This window comes from Neodiprion lecontei, chromosome 1 (assembly GCF_021901455.1).
Source record: "Neodiprion lecontei isolate iyNeoLeco1 chromosome 1, iyNeoLeco1.1, whole genome shotgun sequence".
NCBI lineage: Eukaryota > Metazoa > Arthropoda > Insecta > Hymenoptera > Diprionidae > Neodiprion > Neodiprion lecontei.
In genome coordinates, this window is record NC_060260.1 from 4,324,718 (window position 1) to 4,348,856 (window position 24,139).

Sequence of the window (24,139 nt, forward strand, 5' to 3'; positions counted from 1 at the left end):
GGTACAGGACCGTATAAAAAAACGCACACGGGATCGTCGAGACGTTACGTCAAGGAATAAGGATCCCTCGATTACAGACGACGTTCAATCCATTACAGCGTACCGCGTGCAGGGGTCTTTGCTCTTCACGTGCGTGTCTTGCATGGATCTCTATGGTCCCCGTCTCGCCTGCATTCGACGAAGAACAAGAGGTGCATAATTTTCACCTGCATAGGTGTGATGCACATGCCACGTGTGTGTGGGCTTATATCGAACAAGTAGAAACGTGGCGCCGCGTATTTACATCGGGCTTCGTGACTCGCGTACGATATCCAACAGCGTTACATGGATTATGGTTGGCACGGTAAATCCCCATCCAGAAAAACCCGGCAGACGTGAACGTGACGCTCGGAAATGGAGGAATACGTGAGAAACAAATTGCAACAAAATTAAGAAGTTACACGTCTCGGGCAGTGGAGTGTTGCTAAATTTAACTCCGCTGCGCAACAGCGTTGGGTTGCATTTATTGCAGTTTTAACACTGCACGTGTATTTGACAATTGTTCACGGACGCATTGACGAATGTCTCATACACTCTAGATACGTTTATTATATACATATACGGCTGGAGGAATTCGATCTGCTCGTTCCTGTCGTCATGCCTTGGATTATATCATACCTCCACGGACACCTACACCGTAATAGCGTAATATCACGTGCGGCGGGACGTTAACAATGATTATTGTCACGGTAAAATGGAACGTCGCGACGAAAATTGTGTATCCATGACTATTTAGGGTCAGCCACGGATCCTGGTGCGGCTCTGCGGTATTTTCCCTCGATGAATCGACGGCGAAATGCGAGTATAAGTTTCGGGGCCACGTTCCAAGGATTTGGCCATTCACCAACTACGCCGGTCTCGCCTCTCTTGTACGGAGATTGTTCTCGCTGCGGTTGATTATTTTTTGCGTGTAATCGTATCTCGATCACCATTTTTCTGCTAAGTAAAAGCCGTCCCATTAGCTGACGATCGGATGAACAGCGGTTGATACGATTATACTGAAATTTTCAAGGATTCTCGAATGACATTAGAATAGCGATAAATGACCCTGACGTGAGTCCTTCTATTTGGTTATGGAAATTCGTTAATTTTTATGTCACAATAACCGGTTTACGATTATTAATCCCGTATAAAATTGGAGTTGGAGAGAAACGGAATATTTTTGTACAATACTGGACTGATTTATTTAGTTTATTTTAAAGACTTAATTTTCTCGGTGAAGAAGTCCACCAAGATGAAAGTCAAGTGACTCTCGTCTGATCGAGCAGTTTGAAACATTTCCATTTCCGTCGAACTGTAGTCCGCTTTATAGTATCGAGATACGTAGCAGCTGGTATACAATAGCGCATTGTGACGAATAAGCGATTGTTAGAAAAGTCGAATCATACCCGGTCCTACGATTCATTCAGAGACATTCACCGTCGAGTCGTTTAATACCCACGTGACGGCTAGCACGGGTCATTGGTGAACATAAATGCGAAGGTGGGAGCTAGAATATTAGGAATGTGATGTGTGTAAGGAACTCACAAACAACACTCGGCTTTCCGTTGTACAGGCATAATATCACACAGCCATGCTCGATAGTATGAAAATCCACGAGCGGTTGACCGTCTTTGGTTCCGATCTAACTTCTGGAGAACTCTGCAAAGGTCGCCGGTAGTTTTGGGTCCTGGTAGGTACGGTATAAACCGCAAACGTCGGGACGACGTCGCTCCACGGTCATAAATATGCAGGAGTGACGGTGCGGGTTATATATTCGTCGCATAAACCGAGCGCACGATTATCATCTCGAAGCCGTAACATCGAGGAGACGAGTTGCAGCAGAGTTAACGTAATTTCGCGTATACGATTAGGTCCCCGTTGCACCCTTCCGCGCCATCATCGACCTTGAAAAACATGCACATTCTCCGTGGTTGTTGTAACCAGAGGAAACGACGCGGATTACGAGTAAAATGATTAATCGTCCCGCTATGAGGAAAGCTTGAACACAGAACGCGACCTCCGAAGACGAGTCATCGAGTGATTAGCAACGGCATAGGTATTTCTCGCAGTGACGTTAGTTCCGATCGATGCAGAGATCGTAATTATACTCAATAATGCAGCTGCATCCTGGTATGCAGCAATCTTGATAGGCAACTACCTCCCAGTCGATGAATAAAATAATCAACCTAGCCAAGCGCCGGTGCTCGGACAATGGGCATATCGGGGTTTCCTGGAGGAAACTTGCCCGTCCAATCGACGCTAATTGCAAATGGATACGAGGTGTTCCTCGACAGGGAAAACCCCGGCCGGTTATCGCCTTTCTTCGCGAACGTGGACGGGAGACTTCTCTCTCGCTCTCTCGCTCTCTCCCCTTCCTTCATCTCCTACTCCTTCTCTTTTACCTCTCGCTCCTCTCTGTCCACTCGCCGCCCTCGGACTGGATGGCGTGGGTTGGTATAACGCGATAGTCAACCTCCGAGGACGCAGGAACTCGGCCCGCCAAGGAGAACCGAAGAGAACCGAACCGACCTCTTGACGTTCACCGCAAGATATCCGGCCTCCAGCTATCGTTCCTCTGGGCGCCGGCTCCTGCAGCTGCGTTTTTTACTCTGTCGGAAACGAGGTATTTTTTACTCGACGCTTGGCCCGCACACGTGCTTTTACGTACTTACGTCAAGTCTCCCCGGCTTGATAGACCCGCGTCTCAACGAATACTGCCACACGATACCGACGGACTATATGTGGGTAAGTCGAGTAGGAATTTCACCCCGGGAATCAATCCGGTTCTCACCTGCATTTCGAGTTTTGTGGTGATCGTGATCGTGAATGGTGCGAGACAGTGCGACTATGTTGAGGATGGAATCTGTGTCACCCGGTCCCTTACCCGGATGATTCTAACGCCGTGGGTGACTAATGAACCCAAGTTGCAGCAGCCGTCGATTCGCAAAATTTGACAAAAACGACGATCAGTGGTAGCGGAATAAATCGTTTGACTGTGCGACGAATCGCGGATCGAAATTTTATCCGTCAAGTCTTTCCTCGTTACGCTGAAAAAATTTCACCGAAACCTTTCGGACCTGCTGTAGAATTCACCTCGTGGCTCGTACCGTGAAATTGGTCTATCGCAGCTTCGAACATACGTATGTGCGAATTTATTTCTAGTCGGCAAAGGAATAAAGAGACGAAAATTAGCTTTTCTCCCCGAACAGCAGGAGTGGTTATCGTATTATGATATCGCGGAGTAAATTTAACGCGTCAGAAATGAGGAGACAACAGAATAATACCTACGAATAATTATAAGCGTGCCGGCGTGTGACGTCGGCGGTGATTTTTTCTCTCCGTTTACCTGGTAAACGATACACAAAGATATAATATAACAGTGCTCTAGAAGTTTTATTATTATCAGTTTAATGAACCGTCTAGGTACTTACTGCAGTGAGGTGCGCAAATGGGTAGACTAGAACGTATTTACACAGAGAGAGAGAGAGAGAGAGAGAGAGAGAGAGAGAGAGGGAGGGAGAGACTCCGGCTTCACGGCACTGGTATAAATAAAAAACGCAATGTTTCCTTATCGCTTAAGATGTTGTATTCCTAACGTTGCAGAGTATTTGTTCAATTGTTTCAAATCACTCGCAGTTTTCCTACAAATTTAACGAAGATATTTTTTTCCGCTCATTTCTTCAATCATAGACGGTGAGAAAGAATAATTATCTTACGTAGAAACGCCTCGAGCTCTTGAATTTTTTTTCAATCCGAAGTCGCCGTAAATTCTCTATTTTTCCGGAGTGTGAATCATTGAAAAATATTTGAACCGGGTGAGTGTTTAAATTTAAATCGTATGGCCGTATAACGATTGAACCGAAAGTTTCCGTAACTAATGATACAAAATAAAAAATGCGACAATTTCGTTTTTCGAACCATCAACGAGACTCAAGTCGTACTGTAGTCGTACCATCGATCAAAGACCGAAAATAACTGACAAACATTTTTACTTGGCATCGATAATACTGGCATTAACTGCATTACCATTATTGACATAAGGCGAACGTCGGGAGAAGTGAAATTAGTAACGAAATATTGTGAGTTCGCGTGAAAACTTACCTCCGTGAGGTGACAAATCTACGATAAAAACGTTTGTGATTTGGACCGAAGTGTGAATGGCCGTTGTTGAATTATAAGGTAGAAAATATCAGCGGATGAAGTCGGGACTCGTGAAAACGTTAACGATTTCGTTAATTCGGCAAACTTTCATCTCAGCTATGCAGTCAAAAATTACTTTAAAAGCCGAAAAAAACTTCGAGGTTTCGATTCTCTAGGCATAGATATAGATTTTTACGCATCGCAGTCGCGTGAAACTAATTGTCCGGGGTGAAATTGCAGCTTGCGGGAAATGAACTTTACGAATTTCGATCGATCTTCGAAATGCGGAGAGAATTTTTTACTTCCAAGTTTAAGACACGCGTGTTGCGTGAAAGTGTGGGAATACTCGGCATACGCCGTAACGTAATTTATCACGCAACGGCGCTCAGGAACGAAGGCCATTTAAGCCTTTACTAGTGGGGGAGAAATTATTTCCCGCCGCTGCAGCGAGAGAACGCCGAGCGTTAACGGCGCGTTATCACCGCTTATAAGCGATTAGACAGATACGAAATCGGGGTATATATACCGGTCAAAAAGGGCCCCCGTCACTAGTCGTTTTTTTCTTGGACACCGCCGAGCCGCTCCGCTTTATAGACATCAACGACAGGTGAGAGAGACCCAACATTCACACGCAGACGTCGTGTCCTATAATATACAATTAACGACAGGCCGGTACGGTTTTTCGCAACAGCCTTAATGGCTCCCGAGATATATGGAAAGGAACCGTTCACGATTCATGGTTCGTATTATAATTTTTTAGAGCCGGCCCGATGATGTTTGAAAAATCCGTTGGATTCGACGACCAAAACTCGTGCGCAATAGTCAATGGTCATTGGTCATTGACGCATTTTTAATAGCTAAACGGGTCTGCGGTATCCTGATTAATAAAACGGAAACCCCCTTTGTCACGGTGGCTCAAATTACTCCCCTTTTTCCGTCTAAGCACCCCAACGTCCGAAAGTAGCCTTGATACATCCACCGTCGTAAGAGTCTATATCAATGTATACAATCAGATCTCGTGCTATCAACTTTGTGTCTTTGTGGGAGATTAAACTGTACACGTAGTAGACGCGGTATTGCCGCTGCCGAAGATTGATTGTAACCGGTTAAATTGAGCTTCGAGTACCACTTGCTGCAAAAGTGTATTATACCTGTACCTGTAATACGAGTTGAACGATTACCTTGCCCACTTGTCCGCAGGAAGCTACACTGGCTTAAAATAATTTCCATACGTTTTATCTTCAGCTATCACCCTCCAAGATGTCTTTGGAAGATATAACGACCCTGTCGTCCGCCGTTTTGCACGACGAGGACGACACAACCGAGGATGACGAGAGCAGCGCGATACTCGTCGCGAAATCAGTGACCATGGTCTGTCTTTGCCTGGTCAGTATTTGCATAGGCCTCATTCCCATCCAGGTGGCAAGGTGGTTCAAATGGACATCGAACGAGATAAGTCCGAGGTAAGTCAGTGCCTGTCGTAACTCGACGATCCTCTTCTTCTTGGTCGTCAGACTTAACGAAGCTCGTTTTCCCAACTCAGGTCAGCGAAGATCATTGACTTATTGCTGGGCTTCGGAGGCGGCGTTCTCCTCAGCACAACTTTCCTCCACATTTTGCCGGAGGTTTCCGAAGGGGTTGAGGAACTGGTGGAAGAGGGCTCGCTGCCCTCCCTCTCGGTATCCTTGGCCGAGCTGCTCATGTGCTCAGGGTAAGTGCCATCGCGATTTAAGAAGCGAAGTGAAGTGAAGTGAAGTGAAGTGCAAGGGGCGTTTCGAGAGCCCCTCTTAACACGCCACGTTCGTTTCGCTTCTACGCAGGTTCTTCCTGATGTACCTGGTCGAGGAATTGGTTCACGTATACCTCGGAAGGGACGACAAGAGGCGGAAAAGACTATCCGAGAATTCAAAGACGATCAAAGATGTCAATAAGAGCACCAACGAGCTGGTTATGGAAAACGGTGTTTCCTCCAGTCCTCAGCCCCATCCTGGGTAAGATGCGGCAATTATCATCGGGATGGATTACATCCTTGAACATGGCACTCGAGGTCCTTTCAAAGCGCCCAATACTCCATCCGAGCTCCACAACTCGTGCCGAAAATGATAAATTCTCGTTCCAGGTACGGCCACGGCCACAGCCACATTCCCCTTCCGGCCGAAGACGACGATGATTTCGTGGTCAGTTCTCTGAGAGGGTTGCTAGTTGTTCTTGGTCTCTCGGTGCACGAGCTTTTCGAGGGATTGGCCATCGGCTTGTCGAGCACCGCGAGTGACGTCTGGTAAGCGATTAGAATTTTGCTATCTCACAATCGGGGATGATTACGGATCCGCGTGGAACTCCGGACACTCTCTCATCCCCGTATTTCGGTGTTCAGGTACCTCTTCGGTGCGGTAGCAGCGCACAAGTTCGTCATCGCCTTCTGCATCGGGGTCGAACTCGTCACGGCAAGGACCCGGTTTCCCCTGATGATCATTTACATTTGTACTTACGCTGTCGTGTCTCCGATCGGAGTTGGAATCGCGATGATCGTTACTGGCGGTGCAAGCGCTGCAGCCAGCGGACCCGTCGCTGTAATTCTGCAAGTAAGTTCGCGACTCGGAATCAGACTTCCGGAACGTTGGATTCATTATCGAATTTCAATTGGATTATAAATCTTTGCAGGGACTCGCAACGGGGACTCTACTTTACGTTGTGTTCTTTGAAATACTGAGGAAGCAGCGTCACGGGATAATCCAATACCTGTCGGTGCTCATCGGGTTTCTTCTCATGGTCGCGATCCAGTTTTCCTGTGAGTATATCATCTGGCACTTTTCATCATCGTTCAGCCGATTTCGAAGAGGAATCGTTCGAGCCGAATGACGATCGGTTTCGGCCGCAGTATCGCGTCTGCAGAAATTTCTTTTGGAGAAGCCTGAGGCTTGAAAAATGGAAAGCTTGTGATAATCGCTCATATGCAAAGCTCGCAGGACACTTAGACACCCGGTTTGCTGAATATGTACTACTGCATGCGGACTTATCGTCATAGGCGTATCGTTTTACCCTGGAATCTAGAACCGGTTCTGCAGAGGAAATATGATATTTTGCGCTGGTATCACGCGACCCGCGTCACTGCGTTTCGTTGGTCAGAGATAAAGAAATCATACTTTGATGAAACAACAAAGTTTCGAATAGTCGTAAACCGAAAGGCTCAAAGTTCCGAAATTCAAGATTCTGGAAATTAAAGTTACGGTAGAGCAAAGTGTTGAAAAGTTAAGTACCAATAGAGTAAGATTCCGAAAAATAGAGTTTCGATAGAGGAAAATTTCAAAAATTAAAACATGCTCACACAGCCTGTTTTACTCAACGAGTGGGTGTACAAAATCGGGAAAATCGAAAATCTAAACGACGTGCAGGATTCGGAACGTAAACATATCGAAAATCCGGAAAAACGAATGATCAAAGTGGTGAAATTTCATCAATCCAGAAATTCACAGAACCAAAAATCTTGGATCATTCGGAATTTCGATGTTTCAGATTTTTTAATTTTCTCACTTTTGGACTTTCGGACCTTTGACTTGTCGGACTTACGCCCTTTCGGCATTTTGCGCTTTCGTCATTTTACCCTTTCCGAACTTTGCGCGTCGGGTTTCGGACCACTCGAAACTTTGATCTTACGTCAAAGTTTGATTTCTTTACCTTAAGTTTCGCCACCAAAAAATTCGAATTTACCGCCTTGGGACTTCAGCTATCGCTGAAGAAAATAACGCTTATGAAGCAAAATTAGTGTTTCATACTAGCGAACGTGATCGAATTAAAAATTTAATTTCAACTTTAAAAACTCGAGAATTAATGTCGAAAATTAAAAAAAAAATAATTGGGATTCACGTAAATTATTTCCATCACGTACGTATACATGAAAAATTCAAAACTCAGCTCTGTACACTCACAATTGGCATGCGATGTATTTCTCTCTCTCTCGGTATTTCCCCCATGCATTAATTCAAAACGTACGCATCGATATTTCGCATCGTATATACATAAACATATTCAAATTCCACGCACAACTCGTTCGTCGATTTTCGCACGAGCCGTTGTGATTTAGGTTGGAGTGCCGTCGGTCGGTTCAATTTGAACCACGTGCAGGCTCAACACGTACCGTAACACGGCTGACCTCGACTCTGAATGATTAAAAATCCCTCCTACTAACTACATACATACTTGAAATAATTTTCATCCTTTCCTGCGCGTACCTCACATTCAGACTCTTTATTTAAACAGATATACTAATCCAGTTGTTTCTCTGATTCTTTTCATATACGCTTCTGGGGGAATTTACAGTGGGCCACGAACACTCGCACTCTCACTAACGAAGTACTAACAACCCACAGACAATTCAAAGAATAGAATAAACGAGAAATAATTTTACACCTGCGCCCGAATCATCCCGGATGAACGAGGAGGACGTAAGGACGTCGTGACCGGCAATCGCAGCTCTGCAAGTGATGCAGCTCTTTTACGAGGCTATGTGCAGGATATTTCGATCGCCAACGTAAGGTGAACAAAAGTAGGTGATGGGATAACAGAAACATCACGGGAGATGATGTATGTAAATATGATAGAATTAGGGACGGACGATTCGTATCGGGAGTAGATAGAATACAGTATAATTATTGCGTTTGAAATGAGACGAGGTCAATTCTATTGATATTGTAGAAACGAAGTTACTCCATTTTTTATACCATTAAATACGATACCTTTTTACTTTTCTTTTTACACCAACGAACTAACCAACCCTTTTCCCTTTTCTCTTGCTTGATATAATACTAACCGCACCGAGGTAAGCGTGCCAGTTATCGACACGTTCAGACCCAATTATTGACACTTTTATTTTTCAAAATTATAAACTGACGGCACAAATTGCGAATTTCTCGATGACTAAAACCAGTTGCTGGAAGGTTAGACGGTAAAATTTTATTTTTCGGTAATATCAGAACCAACGATCAAACAGACACAACCAAAAAAGGGTCAATAACTGTTACGCCTACCTTACCTTATTAACTCTTCCGCATGATCATAACGTAAGGATACAATATACGTATCCATATACGTGCGTGCATCGCAACGTCGTTAATTAATTATTATCGAACTGACGATGAATCGGCGCTGTTTCATTCACCCCCCGTTGCATTACAATTATTCAAATTGTCGGTAATCCATGAATTATGAATTACCGTGCCAACAACTCGGCGTCTCTTGTTGCGAAGCGTAGGCGACACACTTAACCCCGCCCTTGTACTAACCAGATGTTCCACGTAATTGTACATTAATAAATAATTACCACGTGTGCCTGTTGTAGGTGAATGCATTGCGTTCGCGCGATATCTGTCGCGGACCGCATCTTCGTAATTTCCGTAAAACTTTTCACTTCCAAAATTTTCTAAATTATTTATCCTTGCGATTAAAAACGCGCTGCAGCTCTTGTCTGTCCGATATTGAAAAATGACCACGGCAAGCAGTACTGTCTATAAATGACTTTTACTGGACAAAAAAAGGTTTCTTTCGAAGTTGTCAAAATTCCAATTCCATTTTTGCTGCACACGATACTCGGTCAGTTTGGCCTGGAACTAAAAGCAGCTCCTGCAGATCTGCACGGCGTATTGCACATACTCACACACTCGTTTCACTTGATCACTGCTGACCCAGATATCATTTGTTCACCGGTCAAGGCGTGCCTGTACAACTCGTACACACACTTGCCTGTGCAATAATGAATACTAGGGTGACAGTGCGATCGTTCGCGCATAGAGTGTAAGGTCGTTTTACGTGAGAATGCGTCGAGTGTAAATGGCATTATCATGTCTGCACCAGCATTATAACCGAAGACGGTAATGTGTGCACGTTTTCTTGCCAGTCTTTTTACACATCCCGGAAAACCGATACAGCACGTATCGGCAATGAATTATTACACGCCCGTGACATTATATCGAAGAGCGTGAAATTATATTTCTGGCGTAAAATTCCGCGCAAAAATTGTTCACGGCCGACATTGAACGGCTTCCGTCAAAAAACGGTTCAACCTTCAAACCTGGTTCAAGACCGTTGGCAGGGCTTGTTTTTCAACAAAGAATTATCGACTGGTACCCAATGACGCGCGCTTTTCCGATCGTCATGCTTTTGGTACTTTGCGGAAAAAGAAACTTTTCTTTTTTTTTTTTTTGTTTCCTCCCTCTTCATTCCTGGACACTCGCAGGCCGTTAACGCGTTTGCGAAAATCTCTCTCCTCGCCTTTCTCCCGTGCAGGCCTCCGTTTCTCCGTTCCAAGAAGGAGGCTGCACCCTTCCGGTTCGCGGGGTGCGGCACGAGGAAAAGAGCTCTCGTGAAAAAGGAAAGAGGTGGAAAAATATAGCGTTCGCCTAGGCCGAGGACGGTGTATACGCGAAAAGCGGCGTGATAGGAGGGCATGCGCGAAAAGGTGAGAGGGAGAGAGCGGAGAGCGAAAAGCTAAGGGGAATACGAACACCGCGTTTCCACGCAGCCAGGAGAGCACCGGCATCACAGTGGGGGAGAGACGGTGCCAACCGAGCGTGAGCGACCATCGGAAGCTACCTACATCTGCTTAGAAAGCTCAGTGGCTCGTCAACCAGCGAGCGTTTCTCCCGATCCGTATATCCGGTGCACCGGCCGTGTAACGCGATTTGCGGAATTCCAATGACCGTGTAACAAGTTGACACGCGGTCGCAGAAGCTCCGGCCGTGCGGCACGGCTGAGCCCCACTCGAACCTCCTTCCACCCCGTGCCGGGAGGAGAAGACAAAACCGTATAAATCATCCGACGATACTCCGTACCGTCAGAGATTTTGGGAACCTCCGGGATCCAGTGACAGTGCGCGATGCGTGCAGCCCGAAGTTGTACGTCGACTTTCTAAAACCGGCACGCGACACTCGCGATTCTCTTGTAATTTTTTTATTTTTTATTCTTATCATCGTTCCTCATCGTCAAACGAGTTGGCGGAAAAGCGTGGCGACAGGAATCGCGTACCGAAGACCATTGGAAGTTCCGGTCCAGGAGTTTGGTCTCTTGGCGTCCTGCTGTTGACCAGTTTGTTCCAATTTTTCTTAGGCTTTAAAGAGAACGTTTCGAGAGTATTTCGAACGATTTTTTAGGCTGAATTAAATTTTTATCAGCAAACTACCTGCCACCCTGCCGCTTCATCGCGTCACAGGTTTAGGTGACTGGGGTTTGAGACCTAGGATGTGTTTTTTGTTAGCGATTATGTCCCGCTAGATGTAACTGTTCAATTTGAATCGTCGCTACGAGGCCGTGCAACGCACTTGCCGGGTGCTCCTCCCGTTTACCATTCTTCATATTCGGTTTTACGGTCATCGACTCCGAACGTCGCACACCACGAGACCTGAACGTGCCTCGTCTCTGAAATCTATTGCACGTTATACCCGCGTGAGAAGAAACACCGTTCGTTTCGTACACGATTTCGAAAGAATACCAGCGGGATTCGTTCCGCCGTACGTCGCGTCTCATCTGGGAACAATAAGTCGGTGGTTAAATCGCGTTGCGTAATACGGACGGTTTCAATGCCGCGACGTGCCAACCGTGAGAACCCATAGATCACGATGACGATGACGATTTAACGAAGAGACGGGAACGCGCTGTGGAAACGCGATTGTTGTGAAAAGTGCGCCTTTCCGCATACCTGTTCCACCTACTTCCGCGCGCTCTTCGAACGCCACACACATGCGGTTCTTGTCGCGTGTAACGCAAGTGCGAAACAAGGAGACGATAGAGAAGCACCGCCGGTTGGTAAAATGAATATTAAACGAGCACACTGGGATGACGGTGTGTCGCAAGTCTTCGACCTGCCAGGTGGTTTGCCGCGCAATTGACGCATCTAACATCCGCAAATTATTACTGACACGTACGGTACGGAGATGATGATTCGCTGTACCGTTATCGAAGAGTGTGGCACGCGTAGTAAATAACCGGCAAAAAGGACCCGAAGAAACGGATTCGGTGCGATTGGACAACGGGCAATTTAGAGAGGAGGGAAAGGGAGGATAGTAATAATAATAATAATAATAATAATAATAATAATAATAATAATAAACGATAATAAAAATAATACGGTAATAAGGAAAGGAAGAATACAAGAAAAGAGGATATTATGAAGAGCTACGTGACGGTGCAATATCGCCCTGCTCCTCAGATCTGGGTCACGTTCGCAAGCCTTGGAGGCAAATTGGCGCCGCATGTAGGATAGATAAAAGAAAAGAATTGTAGAAAAAGGAGGGACGAAAGGCGTTTTTTGGCGACCCTCGAAACTTGTAACCGTGGTTGGTGTGGTATGGGCGGAGCTTGGTACTGATATAACTACCTGGTACCACGGTTACTATCAGAATGTACCTAGCCGGCGATGAGGACATAGCGCGGTACCAACCTAGGGGTGCGAGTCAAAGATCCGAGTTGTCAAAGTTCCGAACGGCCAAAACCTCGAATGGTCGAAATTCCGAACACTGCGACCTTCAAAACGCTCCTCGGCATGTTGCGGAGGAGTTGTGCAGCAACGTTCGGAGTTTTGACCATTCGGAACTTCGACCCGCACCCTTGGTACGCCTACCATTCGCTCGCCAAGAAACGCCCGAGGAGGAAAATCGTTTTTGTTCGCTTGAATTAGAAAAAAAAAAAAAAATTAAAATTTAACCGATCCTACAGAATCTTCGGCGTGGAAAAGTGTTGTCCGGATGACGATAAGTGCCGGAAGATCGAGTGATCCTGTCCGCTGAAACGTGAGAAGAACTTGTACGACAATTTACATTCGCAAATAAACGATAAAAGTATAATCAGCGAGGATGGAGGCGATGGGGACGATAATTGACAACGCTCAGAAGACACCTGTTGTGAACAACGGAGCCGTTGGCATTTTGTTGGCGAAAATCGGGGCGATGCTGGTCCTTGGAATCGGATCGCTCAGCGTAGGATCGCTACCTCTTTGCATCAACAGATGCAGATTGAGTCGGGGCAGCGCGAGCACCGCTGAAGTAAATATATCATACGATATTCGCAGCAAAATGAGCCGAGATACGGATGTTTTACTGTTGTTTTTTATTTTTATTTCTTTTTCTCTAACCAAGATCGTATCAGTTTTGTGGGAAAGGTTGGAAAGGGGAGACCGCGGGATCGATCGCAAAATCCTTTTAACACGACGCGAGTTTTTGCGACTCGTACCACCTCATGTAACGTTATACTCGTTTCAATTTAGAATTCCATAAATTCCTTCTCTGATGGCTGATTCCGAGCTTTAAAGTCCTCCCCCCGGAGGGACCGTAAAATTGTCTTAAAGTTTATTCCGCAGACAGGTATCGCGGAAACCGTGCACCATTTGGCTCAGGAAATATCTTTACGTTCGTTAATTTTGATGGCGCAGCGTCAGAGTTATTGCTCAATTAAAACCACTGTATTTATTTACATCCGAAGATACCGTCGAGCGGATAAACATACTCTCGGTACATCGTTTAATTTTTAATTTTTTCTCTCTTTTTTTGCTTACGCTCGAGTCATTACTTTTCCGCTAAATTAAAGTGTGGGTTCGTAAGGATCTAAAGTAGGCGATGAAAAATCGTCGTCGTATTCTCTCCGGTCTCCCGTATAAGGTGAATGGTTTCCAACCGCACCTTACACGTATACCGATATTCCGTTTATGAAATCAGTAGGTATTCGAATTTTTCAACGATCGTTCGAATCGGTATTGACCACCAACGAATCCTCGACAAGCCGTAAAAATGGAAGTTGGTACTGTCCGGTGATAACGGTGTGATACACCTGGGTTAATCGAATCTTGAAACAGGGTTTGCTGACGTCGTTGCTCCTGTGTTTCGGGGGCGGTGTTCTGCTCTTCACGTCGTTCGTCCACCTGGCCCCGGAAGTGCGCGAGAGCGTGGAGAAGCTGCAGGAGAGCGGTAAGCTGATGAAATTGGGTGGCGGCTTGGGTCTGGCCGAACTGTTGCTCTGCGGTGGTTTCTTCTTCGTCTACCTGGTGGAAGAGGCGGTGCACGCGGCGCTGGACCGAAAGCCGGAACCGACGGAGGCGGCGCTGCACCGAAGCGTATCGCTGCGAAGATGCAACCGAAGCTCGAGCGGGAGTCGAAGAAGCCGAGAGGCGGGAAGAAGCGGGGAAAAATCCCTATCCACCGACGCCCGGATATCCCCAATGGCCCAGGACCGCGCCTACGAGTCCGACACTGATAACCCCGGGATCTTCGCCACCCGTAACTCCAGACTCCACCAGGAGGTAGACTCGGGTTACGAGAAGAACGGAAACCTCGCGGGGAAGGTTAACGGAGGCTCGACGTGTCCCTGCGACGCGTCGGCGAACCCGACGAGGAACAGCTTCGGGAACACGATTCCGCTGTCGCAGAACGAGCGCAGTTATCTCTCGCGGAACCTGGAAGTCCCACGGGGACTCGACGGCGGGGAAATCGAGGGAAAGGCGAACCCGCTCTGCGGAAACTCTTCGGCGTCTTCCGCGTCGACGGCCTCGCCCCCGGCCTCGACGCTCCCCCCTAACGCCTCGGTCAGGGGGCTGTTGACAGTGATAGCGTTGTCCTTTCACGCGATATTCGAGGGCCTCACCGTCGGCCTCGAGCCCTCGATGTCCTCCGTGATATACCTGACCGCCGCCATCGCGACCCACAAATTGGTGATCGGCTTCTGCGTGGGGATGGAAATGGTAGCGGCCGGGGCGAACGCCAGGATAGTCCTCGGCTACCTCGTCGTATTCTCCGTCGTCACTCCCATCGGCATCGGGATCGGACTCGTGATCGGACGCCTCGAGGACCCCGGCGAAGGACTCGGACCCCTACCAACACTCCTGCAGGGTTTCGCCGCCGGGACCCTTCTTTACATTGTATTTTTCGAAGTCCTCGCAAGGGAGAGAGCGAACGAGAAAAGCGGGCTGCTTCAGCTCGCCGCCATCCTCGTCGGGTTTATGTTCATGCTGGGACTCCAGTACGCCAGTGAGTTGGACGGTGCTTTGGTGGTATCTCATTTCCCTTTTCCTCGTGCATTTTTTTTCTTCCCTCCCACGTCTCCAGATTCCTATTCTTACACATTTTCTTTTCTCACCTCTTTTCGCCAATCGTCGGAGTGCCGTATGAACGGCGTTACGTACCTACGCGTTTGAGTTAAAATCAATCTCTTCAAAGGGTTGCGGAAAGTCTCAGGTGCAGGGTCAGTAGGTATTTCGGGCGAAGGTCGGACGAGCAACTCCGTACCGGGCTAACCCACCGGTACAAATTTCCACCCCTGCCACCCCTCGTCCCCTTTGCATCCCTCTTTCCCAGTGCTACGCCACCCGCATATATAGGTAACTAATTTTGCTCAACTTGCACGGCACTCCTTGTCCATATGCATAAATCCCGCACCTGTTTCGGCACATCACGAATCACAATTTCTGCACGTTGCATCGAACGTGCACATATGCACATAAATGTGTACAACGTGTGTTTTAAATTCCTACGATAAGTTGTAGACGTTGTCCTGTGATTCGTTGCAATTTGGAACCGGTTTGTGGGTGTGGATCGAATAAAATATGTCGCCCAGAAGAGAGTAATCGGTTTACCGTTTTCAGTAAATTATGTAACTAAATGCGAGTTTCTTGAAATTGTAAATTTTCTATCGTACGACGTGTGTCTTCTCACTTTCCAAATGTTGCGAAGTGAAAACCGAGGCACGGAGAATCTCGAAGAAATATTTAAAAAATTGGAAAGCTCTTTAAATTTTCTCGTCTGAAATCTCACTCTTGTCCAGATAGTTTGTTAAAACGTTTTAGATGCTCTAAAGAGCACTGAAAATTTTCTTGGGTTAAATCTTACTCCCGTCGAAGTGGCTCGGTTCGCGATCCGAAAAAGTAACCCTTCGATTTACAAAATTTACAAAGTAAACAGTATTTCTTTGTCAATAAACGATAGATTTTGCATAAATCCTGACTGTTTGTTGACAGAGTTGAGCTTCTCTCGCTTCTTATTATCCGCGAAATTGGGAGGACGCAGTGTCTGCGAAGCGTGTAATGAGAATCTAATCACTTCCTTTAATCTATACACACATAGAGCAAATATTGCAGCACTATATACTTGTATGTACATGTATAGTACATGGCGTGTGAGAAGACGGTATCGCGATCTATAGTTGATAGGTATACCTATCTTTAGAGTCGTAGGGTACCGCTGATATTCCAGCACAGCGTTCGGCAATTTCGTGATTATCTTATCGTTGCGAATCGAACCGGATAAATATTCGCCCGCAGGGTTGTGCGGTGCACACATAATTTAATACACCCCATTGTGCTTGTTGGGAAACGAGACGTGCTTACGCATACCTTACGCAACATTCGCAAATGCTTATACGCCACAACAAAGCGAACATATTTGCACGCATCGAGTGATTTAACACCGGACGCCAACGACGCACCGAGCTCAATCAATTCGCGATAACGTGATTAATTGTAACGATAAGTTGACACCCTGCTCAATGCTCGAAGTAGAACATGTATAATTCGCGACTTGGTAGTTGAGTGCAACTATGGCAACAACAATTAAACTCGACGCCGTAAACCGGAAAACTTAATCCGCGAAATTACGGCTTGGATTTTATGCGGTTCGGAGTTAAATGAAGGTACTCACGACTCACCTTTTAATATCCCTGTTTTGTCGCGTCGTGTAAGCGATTAATCTGAGTATTCGAGGCTTCTGAGTTATTAAAAGACAGGGTTTATACGACAGATAATAAAACTAAGTTTTTCAAGATAAAGGCGAGTCTCGTATAATTCTTGAGAAACCAAAGTAAAAAAAAAAAAACCCAGAAAGTACACCGTCCTAACAAGGAGTTGGAAAAAAGATGCAGTCGATTTCTTTCCTCAGAGGCAATTACCGTTCAGCAATCGTTGATCGGCATCTACGCGACGATATTATACCTCTAGAAACGCCGGCACAGTTCATTGAACGATTTGTACAGCCTCATGGCATCCGTTCCCGGTACATCGAGACCCGGGTTAAATACGCGGTGAAAGTTGATCGGCGATCACCAGGTGTTCTAGACGAAACTTGCGAAATTTAAAGTCTCTTGTTAGCGATATTTGCCTTATGGAGTTTAAGCGAAACTGCAGACAAAGATCGATTACGCAATGGCGATTTCGTGCAAGGTGTTATATTACATGGTTCGTGATTCTTAAATTAGTTGCATACAAACAAAGAGATTTTCAAATATCTCTCCTCTCGTTACCTCGAAATCGTGCCTCTCGTTTGGTATTTATTTATTTCTTCGTAAGAGAGGCGGATGTTGTTACGAGCTAGAACCTAGACAATGATTAGGAAACTTGAAAATCGGTATTGAGAAAATCGGTCAGCCGTATCATTGTTAGTCAGATATTAAACTGCGAACATCCGGTTCGGAATGTTCGTCGTGTATGATAAACGAAAAAACAATGTTGCGTCCCCCTGTATTGTAAAAAATAATCGTATCGCTGTTTGATAAATTCATCGATTCATTCGACGCACGTTAATCGTTTACCAGTTTTATAAATCGTGTATACGCGTAGCAATACTCGTTGCGTAATTTGTTGTTCACGGTTCAATTTTATTCCAGCTTCACACTCCCACGAACATGGTCATGGTCATAGCCATGGCCATTCCCACGAGGAAGAAACCAAGAACGGCGACGACGATCATCTGCAGAATCACGATCATCGGCATCATCCCGATGACTTGATAGCCTCGACGATATCGAACGTCACGGAGAAGATATTGGACGTGATATCTACAACTCTGTCGTCGACCATGGTCACGGAAAAGAGTGCATAACGCAGTGAGTTGATACACGATCGATATGGGCCAAAGATATTGGCATTGTTCAAAAGTTTCCTGAATTGCAACGTTCCGGTCTCCCCTTCGATTGTCCGCAGAGAAATCGGAAAAACAAAAAACGCACCGAGATCTAAGGAACCCGAAATGTTCGGGCATCGCCCATCGAGAGTGATGGTCACTCGGCCAGCCAGGATTTGCCTCGTCAAGACCAATCGGTGGTTCGTGAATCGACCGGAAGTTCCCGGGGAAGGTTGCTTAATCGCGGCCTCAACGATCATCCGGAGTTTCACGTGAAAAACAACGGCGAGAGTTATTATTATCGTTATAAGAATAGAATTCGGCGATGCGGAACGAACGACGTTCACCTAAAACAGGAAACGTAATGACCGCGTCATTTTTACCTTCTCAAACTTCTCAAGTTCGTGAAATTACGCGCTCGTCATTCGCGGTTTGCGGTACAGACGGACAAGGGGAAAGGTGGATCGAATATACTTGTTGAATTGATGCCTTCTTCGGCGAGGCTCGTTATATCGTTGATCGAAAATAGAAGCGAATCATGACGATTATTCTCTCTATTTCTAATTCGAATCAATAGCACTTGCCTAGCTTCTTGCTTTAGAGTTCATCGATTTGTCGTCACATCAAAACGCGCAGCGCTAAGTTTAACGAGGAAAATATATCTTAACCGCGCTGATTCTTTGATGCAGTGAGATTATACACCTGTTATCATTTACTTTGACAGAACATTACTGTGTCGACTTGAAACTTTTTTTCTAAACTAGTATTGCTTGATTAGTCTTATAAAACATATTTACGATTTAATGAATCGCGCAAACGTTAAATAATATCATTCCTGAGATTCGATATAAAACTTTTCAGTTTGAGGAAATTATTTTATGCTTAATAAATGTAGGAAGCGATTTCTCTAAGTCAGATAGACCTGTTTCGAGTCAAATAAAAGTAAATTATTATATCGAATCAAAGATTCAGTCGGAGATATCCTTTTCTCAATGCGCACGGTGATACGGAATAGTAAACTTGGTGATCGCAATTCTAATATTTACATTAAATTCTAGCATGTTAACCAGACTTTCTTGAGTTCCGATACTTGTCATAAAATAAAATGATGCATTTCCGGGTACTTGAATTATTATACGGTGAACTCACAATCAGCAATTAGTTTCACGAGGAGAAAAGTATATTTCAAACATTATATCATTGTGTAGTAAGCTAAAAGCAAATGGTGATGAAAACACTTTCTCTGTACATACCTTATACCTACAATATAATTAAACAGAGAGCGGTTCTATTTTTTTACCGTACGCGTTTTCAGAATAGTGAAATCTGATAATACTGTAATTCATTTTTATCGCTTATAAACTTTTTTTCAAATCACGTAGATTTATAATTAAGAACAGATGTGCACGAGTTAATCTAGGTAAACGTAATAAATGAAATTCTCAATCGAAGAGGCCGATATGGATAGAGGAATGTCGATTCTCCGGTTGTCAACTGAGATTTTAGCTCTACGGCTTATCAAATACGGACGTAAAATTCGTTCATTAGTGTTAAACAAACCTAATACTTCATTTTACGTACGGCGCTATATAGAAGCAATAATTCATAGACTCGATCCATGTTGATACAGTTGTATACATTCACTTATACTCAACGTAGAGCCGGAAGTATTTTTCGCATTCCACTATGACTGACAATGAGTGAAACGGAAAGTAGAATGAAACGATAGACACAATGTGCAATGAGAAGTATGAAATTACCGTGCTGGAATGTTGAAGTAGCTGTATTAATTGGTTGTTTATCGAGATGAGATATAAGATTGAACATGGTTGGACAATAAGAATGTTACAAACAAATATATTTCACTTTAGCTTTAAGTATTTTCATTTGAATGTGTCTATTTTTTACTATAAAAATATATATATAAATTACATTTATTAGTTTTTCATGCTAATATTAAAGGTGTTAAAAAAAAAATCCTATCAAGCTGGAAGCACTGATTAATGCCTTTCAGATGAAACCTGATGTAATAATATGCACCGAAGCGTGGCTAACCAATAAGATACATTATTATAAGTATACCCGGATGTGATATATATGATAATAAGATTAAGATAAACATTGCAGATGGTGTAGTTATACATGTCAAAAATTCTCTTCACTGTCCAGTAGTATCGGAGCAGTATGATGATCTCAAAATTACTGGTACACAGTTTGAGTTAAAAAATAAAATTGCACATAAGATATCTCGTTTATGCAGGTGTCACGATTATGGTACTGGCTATGCTATAAATGACGTCAAAAAATTTATTGATACTAGTAAAGAAGTATCGCATCAATCATAGTAGATGATACCACTATAGATCATGTCGGTTTTGACAGAAGTGCAGAGGAATGTTTCTATCTTCTATCACAAAATGGGTATCAATCAATTGTTAACTCATGCACCCGTCCGTCAACCCGGACAAATGTAGGAACATTTATAGGTCAGATCTTCTATAAGGCTAATTTTAAAGTTTCTACTGGGAAACTTGTGGATCCAATTACTGATCATTACCCCACATTGATTTCATTATCAGGACTCAATCTCAGTGGTGTTTCGAAAGATAAATATGGCATTAATGAAAAATAGTTTATTGAGTTGTGCGCAATTGAAAATTGGAATGAAGTGTGTCTCGTACAGTATATAGAAGACGCAATAAAATTATTGATTAATGAAGTTGGAAATATCAATAGATTGGCAATGACATGTAAAAACAAAAAGTAAATACTGAGAAAAAACTGAATTACCCGCTGTGCTAATAAACTCAGTCAAAACCAAAGGTAAATTGTATAAAATTTGTAAAAATAATAGGAATAACTTGGGTAAAAAAACAAAACTATTTCCAATACGAGAAAATCCTTAAGGATCTAATACGCAATGCAAAAAATACATACGAAACTAATTTGATCAAAGATGACGAATATAAAAAAATGCGGAGTTTCCTGCAAGATAAAGTAAATACGAATAAAAATTGACATCAAATAAACGATATTGAGGCTAACAATGTTTCAATTAAGAATGACATCAGAAAAGAAAATTTTTTCAACGAGTATTTCAATAACATAGTTGGCCAACTAAAACGTAATACGGGATCATTACATAATGCACCTCGGATTCCTATTAATCAACATATTATATGTTAGTATGTTCTTATCCTCAACCAGTGAAGCTGAAATTATGGAAATTATTCAAAATCTTGAGTAAGCCAACTTTAGTTACTTTTCTAGATTATTCGAAAACTTTCGATACAGTTGAACATACGATACTCCTGTCAAAACTATACAATATTGGTGTGAGAGGAGTCTGTCTTGATCTCATCAAAAACTACCCGAAAGATAGAATTCACGTTGTAAAGGTCAATCGAGTTAAAAGTAATCCTGTAAGAATAAATACTGGTGTTCCACAAGGTTCCATTTTGAGACCACTGTTGTTTATCCTATACATCAATGACCTGCTAAAACTATATGATGAACTTGTAACTTTTGACAACTACTGTGATTGTGTTTCGGATAGTATCGATGTAAGGATAAATGGAACCTCTTTAAAAAGAGTTAACTTCAGTAAGTATTTAGGTGTCACATACGATAGCAACATCAAGTGGGATATTCATGTGAATAATATAGTAAATAAAACTAAGCACTTAACGTACGTGTTTTATAGTCTTAGATGCGTATTATCTGAGAAGCTACTCGTGCTATATTACGGTCTTTTTAGCAGCAATAGCGGTGTATGGGATCATTGAATGGGATGGTTTATAATGACTGCTTTCGAACCGCTGAGATGACTGCAAGAGTAAATATGTGATAATATAGACTTGAGGAGAGATACGGAAATATCCAGCTACCTAAACATACGTTAAATATTGGGTAAAGAAGTTAGGTATACTATGCTAAAAAATACTTTAATACACTTTCTAATCATCTCAAAAATCTTGCCGTTGCTGAAAAGCAACTAAAAAATAAACTGAAGAAACATATCTGCAATATTGTGATATAGTTTACTATAATATATGGAGTGTTAATTTCTGTCTGTGTCTGTATATGATAATTTTGTGGAGTTGAGTAATAGACTAAAATTTTTTTTTTTTTTCCTTTGAAATTGAAAATAAAGACTGTATAGTATGTAAACTGGTAATCAACTCTAAAATGTAAAATGCATAAACTCTTAGTTTCAAGACCATCCCATGTACGAGCATAACATGCCCCCCATAGGTCCTTCTATGTATACATTTGAAATGTATTGAAGGAAAAGTGGTTCATAAATGTTTAATGTTAAATATTTAAATAGAAGTTTGAAAAGAAAAGAAAAACTTAAAAGTAAAAAAGGGATACTAGATACATTCTTTATCCATTTAAAAAACAAAAGATGATTTCATGCCGTCACGCATTCAGTATATTCAGTATACATGTAATTATAATACATTGGAGAATGGGACAGGGTAATATAATGATTAGTCAACATTTTAGGAAATAAACTTAGTTTGTAATTAAAAATGATTCAGCGAAACGTTGTAACCATTAAAAAGATCATTCGCATCATTTACCAAACTATCTATATCAAACTTTCTACAAGATTCCATATAATTTTATTTCAAATATATGATAAACAAGTGTACTGTTTGTCCGTTTTACTTTTTGATTAGTCTTGTTCGATTACGGTGTCTATGACATATTTGGACAATGTTTTAAAGCATATTTACTATGTTTTCCTACTTTTTAGCCACCACCTGCGAGTCGACAAACTCCAGGTAGCTAGTTCCGATCTTGATAAATGCAATTCCAGAACCGATACCAGCGATAGTGTGAAGGGAAGAGTTTGGTGGGATGATCGAGCGTAGGATAGACCACACTAGAACTGACCCAAAACTCAGCAGCACAGCTCCAGCAGCGCTAGGTCAGAAATGTAAGGTTACGTTCTGAAAAATTCTAATTAAAGGCTGATGAACTTACCTGTATGCAATTTTGTTTGCTGGTGGAGCATTTTTTAAGTGTTCCCTGGTGTAAATGTAGGATCCGGTGCCTAGAAACGTGCTACCGAGTAGCAGGTTTGTTATATCCGTTGTTGGGAATATTCTGAAATAGAAAACGGTAATATGGAGTTTGGACTTCTCTAGGTGCAAATCAGTTGAGGTTAGAAAAACAGAACGGGTCGGTAAAAATATCGATCGAACGATGACCGAAACATGTGCGTTTCCGGATAAGGTTATATTTGCAGGAATGATGAAACTCTGCATCAGCCACGGGAATTCGTCGTCACTTTCCGCTGTTCTGTGACGTGGAATCGGTTATTGACAGGCACGTGACTAACGATTAGAAAGCGAACGAAAGTTCAGTAAGACGAATGACACGAAGAGGATTCGAAATTACTGTTTGTCCGGCTCAAGGGGCGACGTATTACATAATTTGACGCCGGTTATGAGACGCGGCGAGAGCGAAACTGGGCGGAATGAAATTTGACGAGGTCGGGTTTTGTTTCAATTACCTGACGATTAGACGTGGATTCATTACGTTGATTGACAGACCGGTATAAGAAACGGCACCGAGTGCCGGGACGTAGAACTTGGCAAGGCTGCATTTGGTTACCGGCTGTAAACCGAATTTTTCGAGCACCGAACCTTTTGAACTCCCTGTTGCAGCCATTTTGCTGATTCCCGTACAAGATCCCAATGCCTACTAACTGTACTGACTAACTAACCTCGTCGCCTTGCGTCGAATGACGATTGCGCACCGTCCAGAGAACAGACACTGTCCGAAGGCGAGAAACTGGTGTGGCGAACACGATCGAACTATCGGAGAACGCGCCGAGAACTAACAATAAAGTACCGAATTCTTCGGACCGACGATGAGGAGACGATCAGGTCGAAACTGGATGTACAAATGATGTAACATGGAAATTTCAAATGGTACATTTCCTCAGTAGCAGATTCCACGATTCGTGTTGTTCGGTTTTACTTATTTATAAGATGTACGGTACAAGTGGCACAAAATCATCGATGACTAACATGAGGCTCGGCGGCGACTTGAATTAGGTCAATATTCACGACGTGTCCACAGTCGATTTCCGCAAGATC

General features: G+C 43.6%; 2 protein-coding genes across 13 annotated transcripts; one reads left to right on the forward strand and one right to left on the reverse strand.

The window, feature by feature from the left end:
• The first annotated feature begins 2,437 nt into the window (after positions 1-2,437).
• On the forward strand, positions 2,438-19,959 carry LOC107227870 (zinc transporter ZIP1). 12 transcript variants are annotated; one of them, XR_006902811.1, is made up of 9 exons: positions 2,438-2,766; positions 5,407-5,624; positions 5,705-5,872; positions 5,982-6,152; positions 6,281-6,439; positions 6,536-6,743; positions 6,823-6,949; positions 8,479-8,704; positions 17,791-17,923. XR_006902811.1 is itself a non-coding variant. In XM_046731235.1 (9 exons), the coding sequence occupies exons 1-8, from the start codon at positions 2,761-2,763 to the stop codon at positions 18,003-18,005; spliced, it is 1,272 nt and encodes a 423-aa protein (XP_046587191.1). In that variant the 5' UTR covers positions 2,443-2,760; the 3' UTR covers positions 18,006-18,009; positions 18,107-19,959. The 12 variants fall into 12 exon arrangements, 10 of the variants coding, with proteins under 10 accessions (XP_015524665.1, XP_046587191.1, XP_046587201.1 ...); XR_006902812.1 differs by having other exon boundaries at positions 8,479-8,689; positions 17,791-17,904; XM_046731235.1 differs by lacking the exon at positions 8,479-8,704 and adding an exon at positions 18,107-19,959 and having other exon boundaries at positions 2,443-2,766; positions 17,791-18,009.
• A 2,476-nt stretch (positions 19,960-22,435) lies between these two features.
• Positions 22,436-23,934, reverse strand: LOC107227760. The gene is made up of 3 exons (XM_015668991.2): positions 23,551-23,934; positions 23,019-23,141; positions 22,436-22,958 (listed from the first exon to the last, which is right to left on the reverse strand). Exons 1-3 carry the CDS (start codon positions 23,706-23,708, stop codon positions 22,778-22,780), a joined length of 462 nt encoding a protein of 153 aa, XP_015524477.1. The 5' UTR covers positions 23,709-23,934; the 3' UTR covers positions 22,436-22,777.
• Between the last annotated feature and the right edge of the window lie 205 nt (positions 23,935-24,139).